The sequence below is a fragment of the Argentina silus genome (assembly GCF_951799395.1).
Source record: "Argentina silus genome assembly, chromosome: 16".
Classification (NCBI taxonomy): domain Eukaryota; kingdom Metazoa; phylum Chordata; class Actinopteri; order Argentiniformes; family Argentinidae; genus Argentina; species Argentina silus.
Window position 1 is genome coordinate 2,657,797 of NC_139670.1, and position 19,006 is coordinate 2,676,802.

Below are 19,006 nucleotides of genomic sequence, written 5' to 3' on the forward strand. Positions count from 1 at the left end.
TCACTAAGTTTCATGACATGGGCTGGCACCCCCTACCCCACCCCACCCTCCCCCACCCCACCCCACCCCCCCCCACCCCAGTCGGCTGAAAGTCCAGGCCCGTTTTGTTGTCCAAGTCCATCCCTGCACGCGACACAGACAGATCTAGCCGTGATGGAGCAGAGCCTTGTGCAGTCGCACGGCTTAGGAGGTGCGCATGCCTGCTCTTCACACTTACTGACCTGACCTGAAAGTGAGGCTTTCCCTGTGCTAAATTAGTGCACACACTGGCAGCCCTAAGAATAGGAGGACAGGACTGGGGAATAGAGAGCAGACATGAGCTTCACCATCGAGGAGAGGGGCAAAGCCAACACACAGGATTACAGAGTGTTTTTCAGTAAGTGGAGCTCTTTGAATACTTCATACTACTTGAATACTTCAACATGTCGTTTGGTTACCTCAGACCTTACCCTGCTGAGTGAATAAATGCACACTTGACATTTGCTTTGTGTAGCTTGTTATGTCATGACTCGCTTTCTTGGGAGCTAAATATTGACAGCTTGACATATACAGTACACTGGCACTCCTCTCCTGCTAAGAACCATGTCTCAGTGTGCCAGTGTGTACGTGTAAGTGTGACACTTGTACACATCAATCATGGCCCCATTGTGCACGCAAAAGCTGAATATTAATGTTTTCAAGGAAGCTGCCTGTTGTTATAATTCCCTTTACTCTCTCTTCACAGAAGATTCTGATGGAAAATACATCTCTCCATTCCACGACGTGCCAATCTATGCGAATGAAGCTCAAGTATGTAATTATCTTATTAATGTCGCAACTGAACGATTATAATGACTATAGTTTGGTTGTTGAGTGAATAGTTACTATTTTCATCACCAGTCCTTCTAGATACACTTTGGATGTTGTTTTCCAATGCAGGACCGCAGCCAATACACTGTACATTTTCAAAAAATTTAATATTTTAACTTGGCATTATATACAGTACTTATTATGATTGAAACAGGATCTCTAACTGACAATGGTACATCAAAACTTGTCTTCTAAGATGACAAAGACTACGACAGATTCAAAGGAAACAAATTCATTACTTAGTCAAGTCAATTGAGCCTCTCTTAACAGAATTTCAGTCAGAACAAAAACATTGATTGAAACAAACACTTTCCCTTCTGACAGAACATCTTCCATGCTGTTGTTGAGGTTCCTAGATGGACAAATGCAAAGATGGAGGTATGGATGGTCTTGTAGTCCACTCAATATCAGCCATTGCCCCTTGAGGAGGCAGCTCTTACACAAGAGACCATTTGCACAAGAATTAGCCCCTTTTTCTTTTCTTTTTTTCATTTATTCAGTATTTTACATTGTATTTTATACTGTAACTGTATACATCTCATCCCAGGATCCTTCTGTGTCATATTAGCTTTTTCTTGACATAAATATACCCTCGCATCCTCTCATCTCACCCCCTCAGATCGCCACCAAAGACCCTCTAAATCCATTGAAACAAGATCTAAAAAAGGGGAACCTTCGATATGTGGCCAACGTGTTCCCTCACAAAGGTTATATCTGGAACTACGGAGCCATCCCTCAGGCAAGCCGTTCACTTAACCCTGGTCACACTGCAGAGCCAAACCAAGCTGATCTGATCCGATCCGAGCTGTGCTGGGCCTAGTTACACGTCCACCATAGTTGCTGTAACAGTCCTCGAATGGACAATGGAGCCAGGACAGGACGGTTCAGGTCGGCCCAGTGGCATGTAACCTTTCTCCCGTGTTCTTCACCCCCCCCCCCCCCCCCCCTTATTATAGTGTTCACGGCCAAATTTGGCGGGTCTGTTTTAACTGCTCTTATATAAACACAAAAACCATAAATCATCACCAAATTTAGTTTAACACCTTTTTAAGCTGTGAAACAATGTCTTCAGCTAGTGGTTAACATGAGTAACTGCAGTGAATATACAAAGAACAGACACTGAAAATGTATTTCTACATTTCTATGTATTTTTTCCTATTGTATGTATGTATTTTTACATTTCATTACCCATTCTTTTCCTATGGTGGTCATTTTAGACCCGGAACCCCACAGGTGTGACAAAGTTAACTAAACCACTCAAAATTCAATGAAAGTGGTGATCAGCAATTTGATATGTTCAAATGCCTAGTGTGGAGGAAAACATAAGGTCTTGAGGCAATCAGTTGAAAAACACAATATTTATGATTTAGGACAATCAGTAGAGCAGCAGATGACGATGATGAATCACCGGTCACTAATAAATAAACTAAATCCTAACCTGTTTGTTGATAGACATGGGAAGACCCGGGCCACAAAGACGGAGACACAGGTTGCTGTGGTGACAATGACCCTATTGACATCTGTGACATAGGATACAAGGTACCCCTCTAGTCCAGCTCTCTCGGAAATGGCTGCTAGTTCCTCAGATCAATAAGAGTGTTTCTCTCTATAGTTCTCTTCTAGAATGGTCTAGAATGCACTAGAATGGTCTAGAATGGTCTAGAATTGTTGCATATTGTTATTGCTCAAGAATGACGGCTCCAGCATTCTGTTGACATCGGTGACATGGGATACAAGTCTAGCTCTCTCAGAAAGGGATGGTTGCATGTTGTTATTGCGAAAGCATTCTGCTGGTGGGGTTGGTTTGATAAGGAGCACAGGTGTAAATGTAAGATACAGTGTATAATCTTCAAATTTTTTTCATGATTGTTTGTGTTTTGAGGTGTGCTCTCGGGGAGAGATTATTAAAGTAAAAGTCTTAGGGACCCTGGCTTTGATCGATGAAGGGGAGACAGACTGGAAAGTCATCGTGATTAATGTTGAGGACCCAGAGGCCTCGGACTTCAACAGTAGGAGGATATCTGCTATTTGATTACACACTTAATACTGACATACTACAGATGATCCCAGTCCATCCCTGCACGCGACTTTTGATTACACACTTAATACTTACACACTATAGAATGTCCCAGTCCATCCCTGCACGCGACTTTTGATTACACACTTAATACTGACATACTACAGATGATCCCAGTCCATCCCTGCACGCGACTTTTGATTACACACTTAATACTTACACACTATAGAATGTCCCAGTCCATCCCTGCACGCGACTTTTGATTACACACTTAATACTGACATACTACAGATGATCCCAGTCCATCCCTGCACGCGACTTTTGATTACACACTTAATACTTACACACTATAGAATGTCCCAGTCCATCTGACACAGACACAGACAGATTGGAGTGGAGCTGGATATGTTGGAGTGGAGCCATGAGCTGTTGGTGCTGAATTATGTTTGTTTACACTAACACCCACTTTTAATCTCTATCTGTGATGAATGCAGATATTGATGATGTGAGAAGACTCAAGCCCGGCTACCTGGAAGCCACAGTCGATTGGTTCAAAAGATATAAAGTTCCAGACGGAAAACCTGAGAACAAATTTGCATTCAATGGAGAGTTCAAAGACAGGGTGAAGAACCGGTTTTAGGTCCTAAGGCTGAACATGTTGAGAGTTGCAATTTTAATAGTTTAATAGTTTAATAATTTATCTAGGTGTTTGATTATTCCTCTACATTTTGTGAGAGTAGCATAACTGATATTCTCTTTTTCAGGACTTTGCTATTCAGACTATCAAGGATACTCATGGATTTTGGAAAGCATTGATCTCCCAAAAGACCAATGCTGGTGAACTCAGCTGGTGAGACATAAACATACATTTATGATACACTATTTCCATCTGTTTTCTACTCTATGAAATATGTTCAGCCATTCCATTCGGTGTTGATCAGATCCAATTTCATGGTGCTGTTGAGGATAAAATTCACTTCAAAACAATTTTCTGGGCAAACAGAGAAGCAGATCCAAAATAAAACTGTTTTTTTGAAGTTGTTTTTGTGAAACTGCGGCATAAACAGAGATCCACCTTCTCCATCTTTTCCCCTCAATCCAACTGAAACTAAACCGACTTTCTGTGTTCCCTAACCCCTCTGTCTGTCTGCGGAACACACCATCCTCCGAGGCAGCTTGAACACATGTGTCTCAGACAGTCCCTTCCATTGCTCCAGTGGCGATGCCAAGGCTGTTGTTGATTCTGTGAGTCTCTTCTCAGTCGTCCTACTCTTTAGTATGACTGAAATCATATACATATGATTCATTCATATCAATTGTATTTATACGCCTGCAAATGAAGTGCGGTTGATTTGTCTTGTCAAGGTTATTAGAATGCGTGTCTAAAAACCTTAGGAGAATTGTTGTATGATAATTGCTACTCAAAAGCGTCCGTCCTAAATGACACCTAAGTGGAACCGATGCCGGCCGGCCCTCAGGCTTCTGAAACTGAACTGAACTCATCCACTGCACCAGGGGAGACTGATGGAGGTAGAAATCGGAGGATGGGCTCATTGTAATGCATGGAATGGAAGGATCCCATCACATGCATTACAATGAGCCCGTCCTCCGATTTCTACCTCCACAAGCCTCCCCTGCATTGTACTTAGGCCTAGCTGAAAATATATTTTTTATGCCTTCGTCTTTGTCCGGTGATTCTGAGGTTTCTTTTAATGTCACATAATGCTAAAAACAAAATGTCCTTTAGTATGTAAATAAAGCCGTTAGTCATTAGTCAAGCATAGACTGGTATTTGCATAAGTTGAAGAAATATGTAGACCAATTATTCGCTTCATTGCACCACAACGAAGCCTCCAAACGCTGAGACAGAAGCCCTTGGTAAGACAAATAGGGTGATGTTACATTACACCATGTTGTGTTGTTGCATTATGATTGTGTGTTTGTTTTATGATCTTAATTTGTAGGCATCTGCTTTTGGAGCTGAGGACCCCATTCCAAGTTCAGGTATGTCTCACTTTGGTTTTGTTATTCATATTGATACGCTCCTCAATGGGACTTATTTTTATTTTGATTATGGCTACTTTTCAAAGAAATATAATTTCTGTCCAATGTACAGTATACAGTACCAGTTAAAAGTCTGGACACACCTTCTCATTCAATGGTTTTTCTTTATTTGTATTATTTTCTACATTGTAGGTTAATATTGAAGACATCAAAACTATGAAGGAACACATATGGAATTCTGTAGTAAACAAAAAAGTGTTAAACAAACCAGAATATGTTTTATATATTAGATTCTTCAAAGTAGCCACCTTTTGCTTTGATGACAGCTTTGCACACTCTTGGCAAGGTGTGTCCAAACTTTTGACTGGTACTGTATGTGACAGTCATTCACATGAAGTCTCCATATGCATATGTTACAAATTTTGCTGAACCTAAGAGTTGAAGACATTGACATTTCTCTGCTCATTCTTTTCAGTTCACAAATGGTTCTACTATGAGTAATGGAGAAAATGAAGATCTGAAGATTGGACCATAATCATCTGCATAAGATTTGGACAACATTAGTTTCACATGTTTAGGAGGTTGTGTGTGATGCTTGTCCTTGGTACAAAACAATCAAGGAAGGCTGTTTATAATGTTTTCCATTTTCATGACAACTTCACCGTGTCAAAGTCTGGCTAAGCCACGACACTCTGTTGTGGCTCATTCGTCATGTTGTTGGATACTGAAATCTGAGATGTGTCAGGAATGTGAAAATAAATACCACCATATAATACCCCGGATCTGAGTATGGTATTTTACTAGCATCTAGTGGTAATGAGTCGTAACGCAATCCTGATGTAGACATGGAGGCAACGGCCTGGGGCGGGGAGTGTAATATTGCAGAACAGAACAGTTTACACAGAACAGAACAGAACAGAACAGAACAGAACAGAACAGAACAGAACAGAATAGAACAGTTTACATAGAACAGAATAGAATAGAATAGAATAGAAGCATTCGATGAATTCAAAAGAACCTAGAAAAGGAAATAAACGGTTTCTGAAGTTTGGTTTCAGTTACCATTAGGTCACAACATGCCTGTGAACGGCTGAAGAATCACACAACACAATTCCAACATCAGGAAGAAATAAGAAAAACATCAGAATATATCAGAATGGACATATTAGACAAACATAATGGATTCAAGTCGGCTAAGTGTGAAATACAGAGCAGCAATGTCTAAATGCAAAATCAAAATGTTTATCAGGATAGGAGCAACACAGCATTGCTGTGCAGTGATTTTTCCACCTGCATGATTTGCTTCTATCACCACCATTATCTTCAGGATTTAAATGACAGAAATGGACAGAAAATGTACCAAGCCTAGTCTACCTCGAAATACCATGCATGCATCTCCTTTCTAAGCTCTTTGATAGTTTGATAGTCATCAAATCATCAGTCACTACTGTACGCGACCATGTTCGCTCCCGCACCTTAGAGGGCGCTGACGCGCCGCCGAGCTGGTTGGTTAGTTACCGAAGTCGAACGAAAAACAACACTAGCTGTCAGCTGGTCCTTGAGCCGAGTAAAGACTAGCGACACGGTGGGTGCCGACGCTCACGGTAAGGTGACAGTAGGCGGATTGACAGTATTTGCCAGTATTTATCTTATGTCAGATACATAGTAATGTACGTGTGTCCAAATGTACCATGTGTTTGCTTTGAAACGGAGATGTGTCTGGTGTAAGTAACGTCCGGCTAGGCGTTTTAAGCTGCTGTGCTAGCTCGCTAGCTAGCCAACTACTAGCAACCCCGTCCTGGTTCAGGGCGAGGAGCTGCGTGACGCCTTAGCAAGACATGTCTGTCAACTTATTTTGCTTGGCTTAACCGATTAAGACGAGCTAGCTACCGACATTGCCAACATGAATTTACCAGCAAACTTATTAAATGTAGTAGTTGGCTGCAGTCTGGCGATAGTAACGCTGCTAGCTATGTAGCAACTTGTTAGCCTGGGGGTTACCAGTGATGTCCTGTTGGCAGGAAATGAGCGACACAAAGGTGTTGTTGTCGTGTTTCAGACACCCGCTGATCGATGTTCTCTCTTCTCAGGGAAAGACCACCGAGATGTCTTTTCTATTTGATTGGATCTACAGAGGATTTAGTGGTGTGCTACAGTTTTTAGGTAATCACTGATCTCACCTCAAACATTCCCAAACTGCCACAACACCATAGATAACAAGGTTCTGATTCAGTCGGAGTTGGAGGTGTGTCTGTCAACAGAACTGGAATATTAACCGATTCTTTAATTGACTTTGCCAGGTTTATACAAGAAGTCTGGGAAGTTGGTTTTCCTGGGGTTGGATAATGCAGGGAAAACAACTCTTCTGCACATGCTGAAAGATGACAGACTGGGACAACATGTGCCTACATTGCACCCAAGTAAGAATGTTATTGTTTTCAATATTATTTTTATTACTGCGTTGCACTGTTGAGGAGCCAGCTCGCCCTAAGCATTTCATTGCACTCTCTACGGCTGTATTCTATGTATATGACACATAAACCTGTTTTGATTTGAGAAACATCATTTATTTCAAAGTGTGACTATGAGACAAGGTCTTGGCCTATTGGCTGTTAAGTTGTGAGTAGATAAGAATGGAGGTGATGACGATGAGGTTCTATTGTGAGGTTCTGTTATTTGATGGTGGTGTACGTAATGGTTCGATGGTACTGTAATTCAGTGACTGTACTGCCTATCTTCACTACCTGTCTTCCACCGTAGATTGAAGACCCATCTCTTTAGGCTACATCTTAACTGTCCCTCCTAAAGACCTCTTCATCCCCACTACCCCCCTGTACAAGTTTCTCTGTAAATACATGAAAAAAAATGTATTTGTTGTAAGTCGCTTTGGATAAAGGCGTCTGCTATAAATTCTATAAATGTAAATGCCCAGCTTATGATTTGGCTTGCTTGTATTTGGTTCTCCCTTAAGCATCTGAAGAGTTGACGATCGCTGGAATGACGTTCACCACATTCGATCTCGGAGGTCACGTACAAGGTAAGACAATCGTTATCGTCACATTTATTTATGTAAATGTGGAAGACGCCTCTGAATATTCAGCACCTAAGAGTTGGAGGAACTAAGATTAGAAACTAAATCACAACCTCACTGTTTTTACTCTTTTTTTTCACAGCCAGAAGAGTTTGGAAGAATTACCTGCCGGCGATAAACGGGGTGGTGTTTCTCGTGGACTGTGCGGATCGTGACAGACTCACAGAGTCCAAGATCGAGCTTGACGTAAGCATACAGTGAAGTCATTGTTAAGCCGCAGGTACACAGTAGTCTAACACCTTGGTGTTTGTGTCACGTCATTGAACATTACTTGGATTGTCAGCTGTCAAATTCGGCATGAGAGAAACCGGGGGACTGTCTTGAATAACTGGAGCTATTTTATTAGCTAAGTTATTAGCTTGCTGTTTAGACAACATTACATAATGTCCTGCTACATAAACTGTCAATCTCTGTTAGATAACAACCCCCCCCCGCCCCATCATCTCCTCCTCTACCCATCCCCTTTCTGTTGTCCAGGCTTTACTTACAGATGAGACCATCCTCAACGTCCCAGTGTTGGTGTTGGGTAACAAGATTGACCGTCCGGAGGCCGTCAGCGAGGGGTCGCTGAGAGGAGCGTTCGCTCTGGATGGCCAGACCACTGGCAAGGTCAGCATGCAGGCTTTCTCTTAAATCAACGAGTCCTTTAACTCAAAGTACAATCAGGACTATCGAGTGACACACGCAGAGACATTGTGTGTCTGTGTAGACGTGTAGTCGTGGGGTATGTGGCGTTGTGTGTAAAACCCTGTCCTTTTTTTCGCACCGACAGGGTAACGTGTCCTTGAAGGAGCTGAGCGTGCGACCTCTGGAGGTGTTCATGTGCAGCGTGCTGAAAAAACAAGGCTACGGCGACGGGTTCCGGTGGCTCTCTCAGTACATCGACTGACGCTCGGAGAGACGCTGCTCTTTTTAACAAATACGGACTTAGCTAGAAGTCTAGAGAGGTGGAGAAAGGAGATCGCCCTGCCTACCACCATCACCACCACCACCACCCACGGAGAGCTGTGGAGCCCCCCCCCCCCCCCCAGTACTAAGTCTCAGCTTCCTGATTGAGTACGTCAGGGAGAACATCTTTTTTTCTTTTTTTTCATTAGTCATTTTCAGCGTTGGTCAGTTTTAAAGGTTTCTACGCAAACTTTTAAAAGTGGTTCATGGTGAGCTGTCGTAAGATATGGTTATTAGTGTTAATATTTGCCCATTAATTCAGTATAATATCAATCAGTTCTCTGGCATGTAACACGATTAATATACTGTATACCCAACCAATTTTAGCGTATCTGTATGATTCAAAATATAAGGCAGATGTTATGTAAGAATATAGGAACTTTAAGTAAGTTATAATGTGACATTTAAGTTATGATGGACCAAGGTGTCGGATGAAAGTTATGAATGAAAACTACCGATAGCACGGATCACTAATGTGAATAGTGGTACATTGCTTGTTGCTTGTATAGCCTCTAGCTGTCCCAGAGTAGGGTTGCGTTAAAAGAAACAGAGCAAGTTAAAAGGTCTGGATCCGGTTGTTTAATCTTGTCCAATACGGGGATTTGAGTATTTGTCAATGCAGCTATTGCCTTCAATGCACTCAGCCAAAGACTTATGCAATCTGGCAAGTGACTTTGGGATGTTTACAATAGACCTCAGAGGACTAACGGTTCTTCTGATAGTCATGTCATTTCCGTACTATGATTCATGGCTTTAGTGTCATGATGCTGTGCTGGTGCAGTCCGCTGCGTCCAACAGCTCCGAGAGAAGACGCCATTGCACGAAGCAATAAAGCGGTATGACCATCAATGGCCGTCGATACGAATCTTAACCCGAGGAGGAGGTGGCACCCACTCTTCCACCGATTTGCCAGGAGTGTTGAAATGATATAGGGCCCTATTTTGATCTGGTGCACGTTTTATTTTATTTTATTTTATTTTATTTTTTTATTTCTGTACTCGAGAAAACGATATATTTTACTGTGTGAAAGTAAAAGGAAGTCATCCGAAGGTGTATCCGAAGAAACATTCTGTCTCCCTGCACTAGAATACTGTCGATTTTTTTTTACTTTAACCAGGAGTGGGGGATGCAACAGGTCTGGCTGAAGAGGGCCCCGCGGTCCTCAAGGAGAGGGTGCCGCGGTCCTCAAGGAAGCTGCTGTCTCGCTCTGCATACCAATTCTCCACCCGGAAGTGCGCACTTGTCCACTCCCCTGTAGGGATTTAAAAGCGTGGCATTGGTGTAAGAGCCCGTTCTTTCAGTAGTCATATGCTATGAAGTCCGCGTGGGGCGGTGAACAAGTGCATACTTCAGGGAACAGAGTGGGGAGTTGGGACACAGTGTCAGTCTGCAGATGTTTGTGCACCAGTAATATGATCTTTTCTGTCAGACTAGGCCTCTGTTATTTGCGACATCTCTTTATGTTAATGTTACCTTGGCATAGGGTCAACTCATCTAGGATCTAGAACAGCCACTTTGATGTTTTTTGTTTGTTTATTTATTATTATCCAAATTAATTTATGGGAACAGGTACTACTTCAGCCAAGTAAAACAGACTTATAGTTTTTTCTAGATTTTTGGTGATCTGATTTGCCTTTTGTTGATCTATTTGACAAAAGTCCCTGTTTGCTGTGTGCTGTATGTCAGTGTCGAAATATTTATTATGTCTGTCATATGAAGTCTTGGACGTGTGATTCTGTAAACAAAGCTTGAAATGCTGCAAGTATTTTTTGACTATCTGTGTTTCTGATATGAGAGTACATCTGCAGCCTTGGATTTCCTGGAATACAGCCTTTTACTTTTACACCAGTGTTCGACTGTTGTGTACCAATAAATTAATGTTTCTGTATTAACTGTAAATAATGTACAACGGAGGTGTATTCTTTGTACGGCTCACACCATTGGACTGACAGCCCACATTACTGGAGGGATCTACAGTATGATAACCTGTTGTGTTAATGTGAGAAAATTCCATAAATATTTTTAACAATCCTTTCTGTCTGTTTCTATTTATCCAGTTGCGTATCTCGCTGATGGTCAGAGCCAAACACATTTTACACTTGCTCATATAACAAATGTGAATATAATAATTGCTCGACTATAATCTTAGGAGCTAGGCTTTTATCTGCGAGATTTGTGGAGGCTGCTGTTGGTTGGTGGTTATCATAGCATCATAGCATCTCCCCCTTCTTGATGTTTTTCAGCAGAACGGAGTAGCATATTGATGTGCAGAAGATGGCAAATGGCACTTTGAGCCTGTACATTATTTAGCTCCCAGAGTAGAATCCTCTTATGCTTGTCACAGGAGAGAGACAGCGTTTGTGGAGCAGCTGCCACATGCTTTTGAATTCATGGAACAGGAGCAATCAAGTGTGTGGCATCAAAAATATCTGTTGTCGTAAGATGTCAAATCCTGTATACATATCCTTCTCGTGTGCTGTGAAGTCAGCCTGGAGCTTTCCAATCTGATCTAAACAATCAAGTAGTTTTGAATTAGGCAAACTACAGTACTGCAACTATGTTTTAAATAGGGTGTCAGAAGTGGTTTGGGGAATATATGTAACTGTTTAAGTGTCGCCTAAATTGGAATGTTCTGCATCCAAATATTTTACTTTTGGATCATTGAAGCTGGGTGCAGTTGCATCTTTTGACATGGGGAGGCAGTTTAGGACCAATTAAGTCCTGCAACCAAGTTAAATCTTGGGCATATTATGATATGAAAAATCTCAGTGTCTCTGGTTTAATAGACAATAAATACAAATAAATAAAATATAATATTCTGTCCTCATATCCTGGTGCCTTTAATTCTGGAGTGTGTAATAATGATATTATTTTTCAGAACTAATATCCATTATCGGCAATTGTAGTTACATGCATCACATATCAATATCTAAAGTCTGTGTTGGTCTGAGCTGGTCTGTGCTGGTCTGTGTTGGTCTGTGTTGGTCTGTGCTGGTCTGTGTTGGTCTGTGCTGGTCTGTGTTGGTCTGTGTTGGTCTGTGCTGTCTAGTGTGGTCTATTATTCTCCTGTCTGACGTGATGACTGGAGCACCGACCTCCCTGCACATCACCACCCTGCTTCAAACCACACAGGGGAGAGAATCTAACATGCAGCCCACAGACTGAATCAACTGACATCTTCTCACTTGTAGCCTTGTAGCCTTGTTTCCCATGTGATGTGGTCCTCCGTGGCTCAGTCGGTAGAGCGTGGCACTAACAACGCTTAGGTTGTGGGTTTGATTCCCACTGGGACCATATATATACTTAAATGTATGCACTCACTGCAATGTAAGTCGCTTTGGATAAAAGCGTCAGCTAAATGGCATGTATTATCATTATGACATTCTAGTTATCCACACAATGGTTGATTAAACACAATAGTCATCGCTGGTCGCTGGAAGGCACTAACAAGGCCAGAGCTCGGAGCAGACAAACACCCTGCTTTGTTGAAGCTAGTTCTCATCTACGTTATATTGCAAAATTGGAAGAGAGAGTATCTGAAAGATGAAAGTAGTGTAAGAATGCAGATTTTGGGCCCATTGCCTTTAATAGTAAAGTGCTCAGCCTAGGAGAATTCCATTCTTGTTCACTAACATGCAATACTAAAAACAACCAAATGGATGAACAAATGGCAACAATTTACTCATAGAAAAACAAAATCTAACAGTGAGAATTCAAGTATACACACAGAACTTCAAGTAACATACACATTTTTATAAACACAAAAAATACAGATTCAAGTAGCATACTGAGAATCGAACATTGAGTGGCACATTCTTTGAAAGTGATTTCAAAGTCAGTAGGTAGAATAAGGAGGGAGAGAGGCTATGACTCTTGGTGCTGTTCGGGGGAACACATAAGTACATTCTACAAGTTTAGAGTAAATAATACAGTTATAACGAAAGTTTCCATATCAGTGTAATAGGTATTAGACATATTTCTGTCTATGTTAATCAACAGAGCATGTTAAAGGTTTATAGACTGTCAAAGAGAAGTGCACATCAGTATACCTTTAGGATAAACATAGAGCATAATCATACTTCAAAACCCTGTTTCTACATGTGAGTACCTACATTAAGTATGCATGAAACACACATTTTGACTAGTTATCCAATAAGTACCACAACTTTGACCAGTTTTGGTAAAATGTCAGGTGTTTTTGTTCCAAGAAGGATGCTTCCTAACAAATGAACCCTTGCAACAAAGAACCATAATGTACTATTTAACAGATTTCTGTATCTGATCCTCAGTTTACAGAAATATCGAGAGATCTCAACAGGCATCAAAATGTATAGTACATTATAGTAAGTCTTATAATTAGTTTATAACAACATGACTGTCCAACTAGAAACATGTCATCTCACGAAAACGTTACCAAAATGGAGAAACTTGGTTCCTTGTTGCAAGAACTCACATGGACAGCAGAGAGAACAGAGATTTCTCACAGCAGTAAGATCACAAGAGAAATCATTCCTTTTCCAACAGCGCGTCTGGTAGCCTTGCTTCATAGATCATTGCTACAGGGTCTACGTATATACAGCAACTCTGATTCTGACAACATAACCACCTACTGGACTCTTTTTTTCAACTCAGTTCTCAAGCCATTTGAGCAGAACTGTGATTTTTGATATTCAAGCAGTTGTTTACAATGGAAAATAAAACTATATTGATGCATAGATGGTATAGTTGATGGACAGATAGAATCTCTGATGGTGCCAGTGGCGCTGACGCCAGTGTGTGCTGCTCTTCAGCTGAACAGAAAGCTCTCTTGCTCACGAAACAGAAAAGAATTAAGCAATATTTAAGACAAAAACGGGTCATCTCATCATGACTGTACCCCCCATCCCACCGTTCCCCCAGAACCCCCCCCCCCCAGACCCCCAGAGGTCAACACACAACTCCATGCCCATCTACATCCCACAATCCTTTGCCGTTAGGTCGAGAGCCATCCCTGTAGTTTCCTGCGGCCTATCGCGGCCGGGCTCTCCGTTTGGGGTCAGCTCTACCATATGTATCCTCCGTCATCCGCCTCTCCCTCCTCCTCCTCCTCCTCAGCCTCTTCTCCGTTCTCCTCCGCCTCTTTCTCCTCTTCATCCTCCCATCCCACTCCACTCCCAAAATCTCCAGAATATCCCACCAGCTCATCTGGAATTGAAAGAAGGAAAGGATTATTTCCTTTCAGTGATGTTGAGTGGAGTAGATGCCTTGATCTCAAGACATATATATATTTTTTTTTTTTTGATTTAATGATTTTATATAAGGCAGACATAAAAGATGAAACAATAAACATTTTGCTTCTTCTGATTCCTGCTGTAGGAAAGGAAGCTTTCCACTTACCACAGTCTGGGTTGCCATGGAGTCGGGATCCCATCATTTCACCCCCATGCTGGTCCACACACCAACACTCTCCCCGGCTCTGGTCACACTGCAGCTTCCTGTAGTAACCATCTTCATCGCAGCTGGGAATGTACATCCCTGCAAACATGACGCACAGTTTACACACACACACACACACACACACACACACACACACACACACACACACACACACACACACACACAGAGGCACACAGACAGGCATGCACACACACACACACACACACACACACACACACACACACACAAACACACAGGCACGCACACACATACATACAAACGTACACACACATACACACACACACACAGGCACGCACACACACACACACACACACACACACACACAGGCATGCACGCACACACACACACACACACACACACACACACACACACACACACACACACACACAGCATTGTTAAATATTTATGCTTTCTGCTCCCATAACAGCCTCAAGCCGATGGTGTGGATAAGTAAAGCATAAATGAGAACGGCTGCCTGGCTTGAAGACCTTTGATAAGTCTATCAGTCAGTATCGAGTCAGAGCTGTTTGTTATAGAGAATACCGCCGAGACGGAGAACGCTTCCGTCTCCATGCTGAGCCTCACAAGGATTTATTCATGCATTCTCTCGTTTAGGTTTTCCGATGCCTTGTGAGTGTCATGTGATGACAGGGCATGTGACACTGCCTCCGTGGTTACAGCCTCCCGTTGGAACCCCTTGTCAAAGCCAACTGCCACTTTACATGCAGGCTCTGCGAGTGGGGATGGTGTGAACACCCCCTCCCTCCTCCCCGCCCCCCCCCCCCACCCCCCCCAAAAGAAGAAAAGAGGACAAGGAACGTGACAACTGTGGCCCAATGTGGAGTTGGTACTCTACGTCTTCCTCTGAACCGCTCCGAGGGTCCTTGTCTGTAGCATGCAAACTGCATACTACACACTGCATACTACACACTGCATACTACACACTGCATACTACATACTGCATACTACACACTGTATACTACACACTGCATACTGAACACTGCATACTCCACACTGAACACTGGATACTACACACAGTATACTACACACTGCATACTACACACTGTATACTACACACTGGATACTACACACTGCATACTGAACACTGCATACTACACACTACATACTACACACTGAAACAGTGCTTTGCATTAGGTAGTATGTCCAGTACAGTAGTCCTGAGCTTGCTCAAACTGGCTCAGTCCAGTTCAGTCCAGCCCAGCCCAGCCCAGCTCAGCTCAGCTCAGCTCAGCTCAGCTCAGCCCAGCTCAGCACAGGCTGGCACTGCTCAGCACAGCCCAGGACAGCGCTACATACTCTCTAATCCCCCTGGCAGATTAGGGCCTAATCCCAGGCGTGTGTTTGTGATCTGGTTAATGAGCCTCCTCCAGCACTCCTGCTACTGCAGGTACCTTGTTACACAAGTACACACACACACACACACACACACGCACGCACGCACGCACACACACACGCACGCACACACACACGCACACACGCACGCACGGACACACACACGCACGCACGCACGCACGCACGCACGGACACACACGCACACACGCACGCACGGACACACGCACGCACGGACACACACACGCACGCACGCACACGCCACAACGCAGCACAGCCACGCGCCGGCAAGTTTCCACCCACGCAAGGACACATAACAGAATAAACATGAGGTAAAGTACACCCACCCGCACCTTTGTTCATCCTACCGACAAACATGTTCCGACACGAACAGAAGAGCAACACACACACCCACCCACACACACACACACGCTCGCACTCACAGCCCCACACACACACACCCCCACACACACACACACACCCACGCACACACACACACACACACACACGCTCGCACTCACAGCCCCACACACACCCACCCACACACACACACACGCTCGCACTCACAGCCCCACACACACACACACGCTCGCACTCACAGCCCCACACACACACACACACACACACACACACACACCCACGCACACACACACACACACACACACACACCCACGCACACACACACACACACACACCCACGCAGGTACGCACGCACGCACATCCACACACCCACACATACACTCATTCAAAGGAAACGACACATAACAGTAGCATACTACACTAATGTATTCACTCATCTGATATTCAAGGCCTCATTTATACATAATGTAATCTAATTATTTACCCGGCTTCTTCTTGGCCACCTCTTGGACCTGGATCCTCTCCAGCTCGGCCAGGCACGGAGGCTCTGAGGGGAGGACACAGGAAGGTGGTGACGGACAACTCCAGCGCCTGTGCTCCGAAACTTTGATTTCAATCAATCCTTTTCATAATTACACTTTCGCCCGTTATTGATTTGTTTTTTTGCAAATCTTGTGTGTTACACTCCCTCGTGGCCTTATTGATCGCCCGACGCTCCGGGGTGAAAGAGCAGTTGGCTGAGAATGAGCTGCGATTTGGCAGAGATACGGTAGAACAGCCTTTCTACTGTCAATTAAATTTGGTTCGATTGGATTCATTTCGGTTCGATTCAGTTAGTTTCGATTGGATTGGATTGGATTGGATTGGATTCTATTCGATTGGATTCAATTCGATTTGATTCGATTCACTTTATTGGCATATATATCTGCTGCGAGAGAAGCCCAGACAGACACAGCCTCTGGTGGTCTCCCTGGTTGTGGACTCCCTCCCCCATGGTTCTGCCTGGCTGCGCAGCAGACCTCCCAGCTGGGGAGTGGAGAGCACCTTTAGTTCGCCAGAGGGGGGTCGGGGTGGGGGGGTTCCTAGGTCTTTCTGAGTGGCAGGCATTGCTTGTCAGGGTTTCAGTTTATACAGTAAGAAGAAGAAGGAGAAGAAGAAGAAGAAGAAGAAGAAGAAGAAGAAGAAGAAGAAGAAGAAGAAGAAGAAGGAGGAGGAGGAGAAGAAGAAGAAGGAGGAGAAGAACAAGAAGAGAAGAAGGAGAACAAGAAGGAGAAGAAGAAGAAGAACAAGAAGAACAAGAACAAGAACAAGAAGAAGAAGAAGAAGAAGAAGAAGAAGAAGAACAAGATGAGGAAGAAGAAGAAGAAAAAGAAGAAGAAGAAGAAGAAGAAGAAGAAGAAGAAGAACAAGATGAGGAAGAAGAAGAAGAAAAAGAAGAAGAAGAAGAAGAACAAGAAGAAGCCTAGTCTCCAGTCTTTGATTAATGAGTAACAACAAAGTCATTCACAAAATAGCTAACGACAATTCTATCCTAATCCAGCCTACGTGTTCTAAATCTGCTACGACCAATAACAGAAACAATGTGTCAACATTTGAATTGACACATTGATTCTTTGACCTATTCATATATTCAGCAATACAATACCCAGAATTGCTCTTTTAAATCTTAAATTGTGCAGATGATTGGCTATCACTGAATAATTAATGACAGGATCAATGTAATCTAGGCATGCCTTCTGTGATTGAATACCGAATTAATCATGTTAGCGGGCTCATATTTCAAATGAGCCGTTAGAAAGTCATATACAAGAGAGTTAGGAGATGAGATCTTGTTTTTCCTCTACAGTAGCTGAACAAGGTCTCTCAGGGTAAATACTGTTTACAACTTTTCCTATGATGAATAGCATCATTATTTGCCCACCTTTTACCAAAAGTAGCTGATTTTAACATCAGATTTAACGTTCATTTTAATGTTCGGGTTAGCGTTACGTTTTGGCCACTGTCCAGCGTTTGCCCACCTGTTTTACCACCATAATGTCCCTGAATGTCACCCTCTTCCCTTACCATCCATTGACCATTTACACAGATTGTCTCTGCAGCCCAGAACATCCCTATCATGCCCTATTCCCGCTGGGACCATATATACTGAAAAATGTATGCACTCACTGCAATTTAAATCGCTTTGGATAAAAGCGTCAGCTAAATGGTATATATTATTATTATATTATTATTATTTATTATATTATATCATGCTGCAGTATCCACTCACTTTCCCTCCAGAAGCAGAGGCACATCCCCCATCCTGCCCCCCCCCCCCCCGTCTCCCCCATGACACCTCCCCCCCCCCCCATCCTCCCCATCCTGCCTCCCCCCGCCCCCCAACATCCACTCACTCTCCCTCCAGAAGCAGAGGCACATCCCCCATCCTGCCCCCCGCCCCCCCCCCCCCCCCGTCTCCCCCATGACACCTCCCCCACCCCCCCCATCCTCCCCATCCTGCCTCCCCCCGCCTCCCCCATCCACTCACTTTCCCTCCAGAAGCAGAGGCACCACTCGGCCGTGGAGACCTTCCCGTCCTTGTAGGAGTCGCAGGAGTTGAAGAAGGGCCGGATGCAGACCTCGTACTTGTCCAGGTTAATGGCCGCCAGCTCGGCCTGGTCCAGGTAAAGGTCGTTGTTAGTGTCCAGCTTGGAGAACATCCAGCCGATCGAGTCCTTGCAGCTGGCCACCAGGCTCTTGTCCAGCACTGTGGATCAAACATTAGCAACGTGATCGCCATGGCGCTTGTCCCGGAGGAAGGACACTGACAAAAATAGGCCTTTGGATTTACACGAAAAAATGTGTGTACATCGGATCCACATGATTGAAATGTGTGGTGTATATGGATGTAATTTTTTTTTTTTTACGTAAATCCAAAGCTCTTTTTCAGTGTAGGCTTGTTCAAAATCCCA

At 43.5% G+C, this 19,006-nt stretch overlaps 3 protein-coding genes across 3 annotated transcripts in view; 2 read left to right on the top strand and 1 right to left on the bottom strand.

The window, feature by feature from the left end:
• Window positions 1-315: 315 nt before the first annotated feature.
• On the top strand, window positions 316-5,371 carry ppa1a (inorganic pyrophosphatase 1a; the record flags this gene model as incomplete). The annotated part of the gene is made up of 11 exons (XM_083687591.1): window positions 316-376; window positions 725-789; window positions 1,174-1,227; window positions 1,469-1,588; window positions 2,302-2,388; window positions 2,732-2,858; window positions 3,361-3,488; window positions 3,631-3,716; window positions 4,042-4,111; window positions 4,831-4,870; window positions 5,346-5,371. The coding sequence occupies 11 exons, from the start codon at window positions 316-318 to the stop codon at window positions 5,369-5,371; spliced, it is 864 nt and encodes a 287-aa protein (XP_083543717.1).
• Window positions 5,372-6,427: 1,056 nt separating this feature from the next.
• On the top strand, window positions 6,428-10,940 carry sar1aa (secretion associated, Ras related GTPase 1Aa). The gene is made up of 7 exons (XM_083687992.1): window positions 6,428-6,474; window positions 6,961-7,033; window positions 7,171-7,290; window positions 7,842-7,907; window positions 8,044-8,147; window positions 8,439-8,570; window positions 8,734-10,940. The coding sequence occupies exons 2-7, from the start codon at window positions 6,976-6,978 to the stop codon at window positions 8,848-8,850; spliced, it is 597 nt and encodes a 198-aa protein (XP_083544118.1). The 5' UTR covers window positions 6,428-6,474; window positions 6,961-6,975; the 3' UTR covers window positions 8,851-10,940.
• Window positions 10,941-13,950: 3,010 nt separating this feature from the next.
• The window catches only part of LOC310817296 (testican-2), a gene marked incomplete at both ends in the record, with an annotated part of 34,162 nt that continues 29,106 nt past the window's right edge, over window positions 13,951-19,006 (bottom strand). The window contains 4 exons of the mRNA XM_083687808.1: window positions 13,951-14,093; window positions 14,286-14,423; window positions 16,540-16,602; window positions 18,583-18,801. Coding sequence (XP_083543934.1) covers window positions 13,951-14,093; window positions 14,286-14,423; window positions 16,540-16,602; window positions 18,583-18,801 — 563 coding nt within the window. The remainder of the gene's footprint in view (window positions 14,094-14,285; window positions 14,424-16,539; window positions 16,603-18,582; window positions 18,802-19,006) is intronic.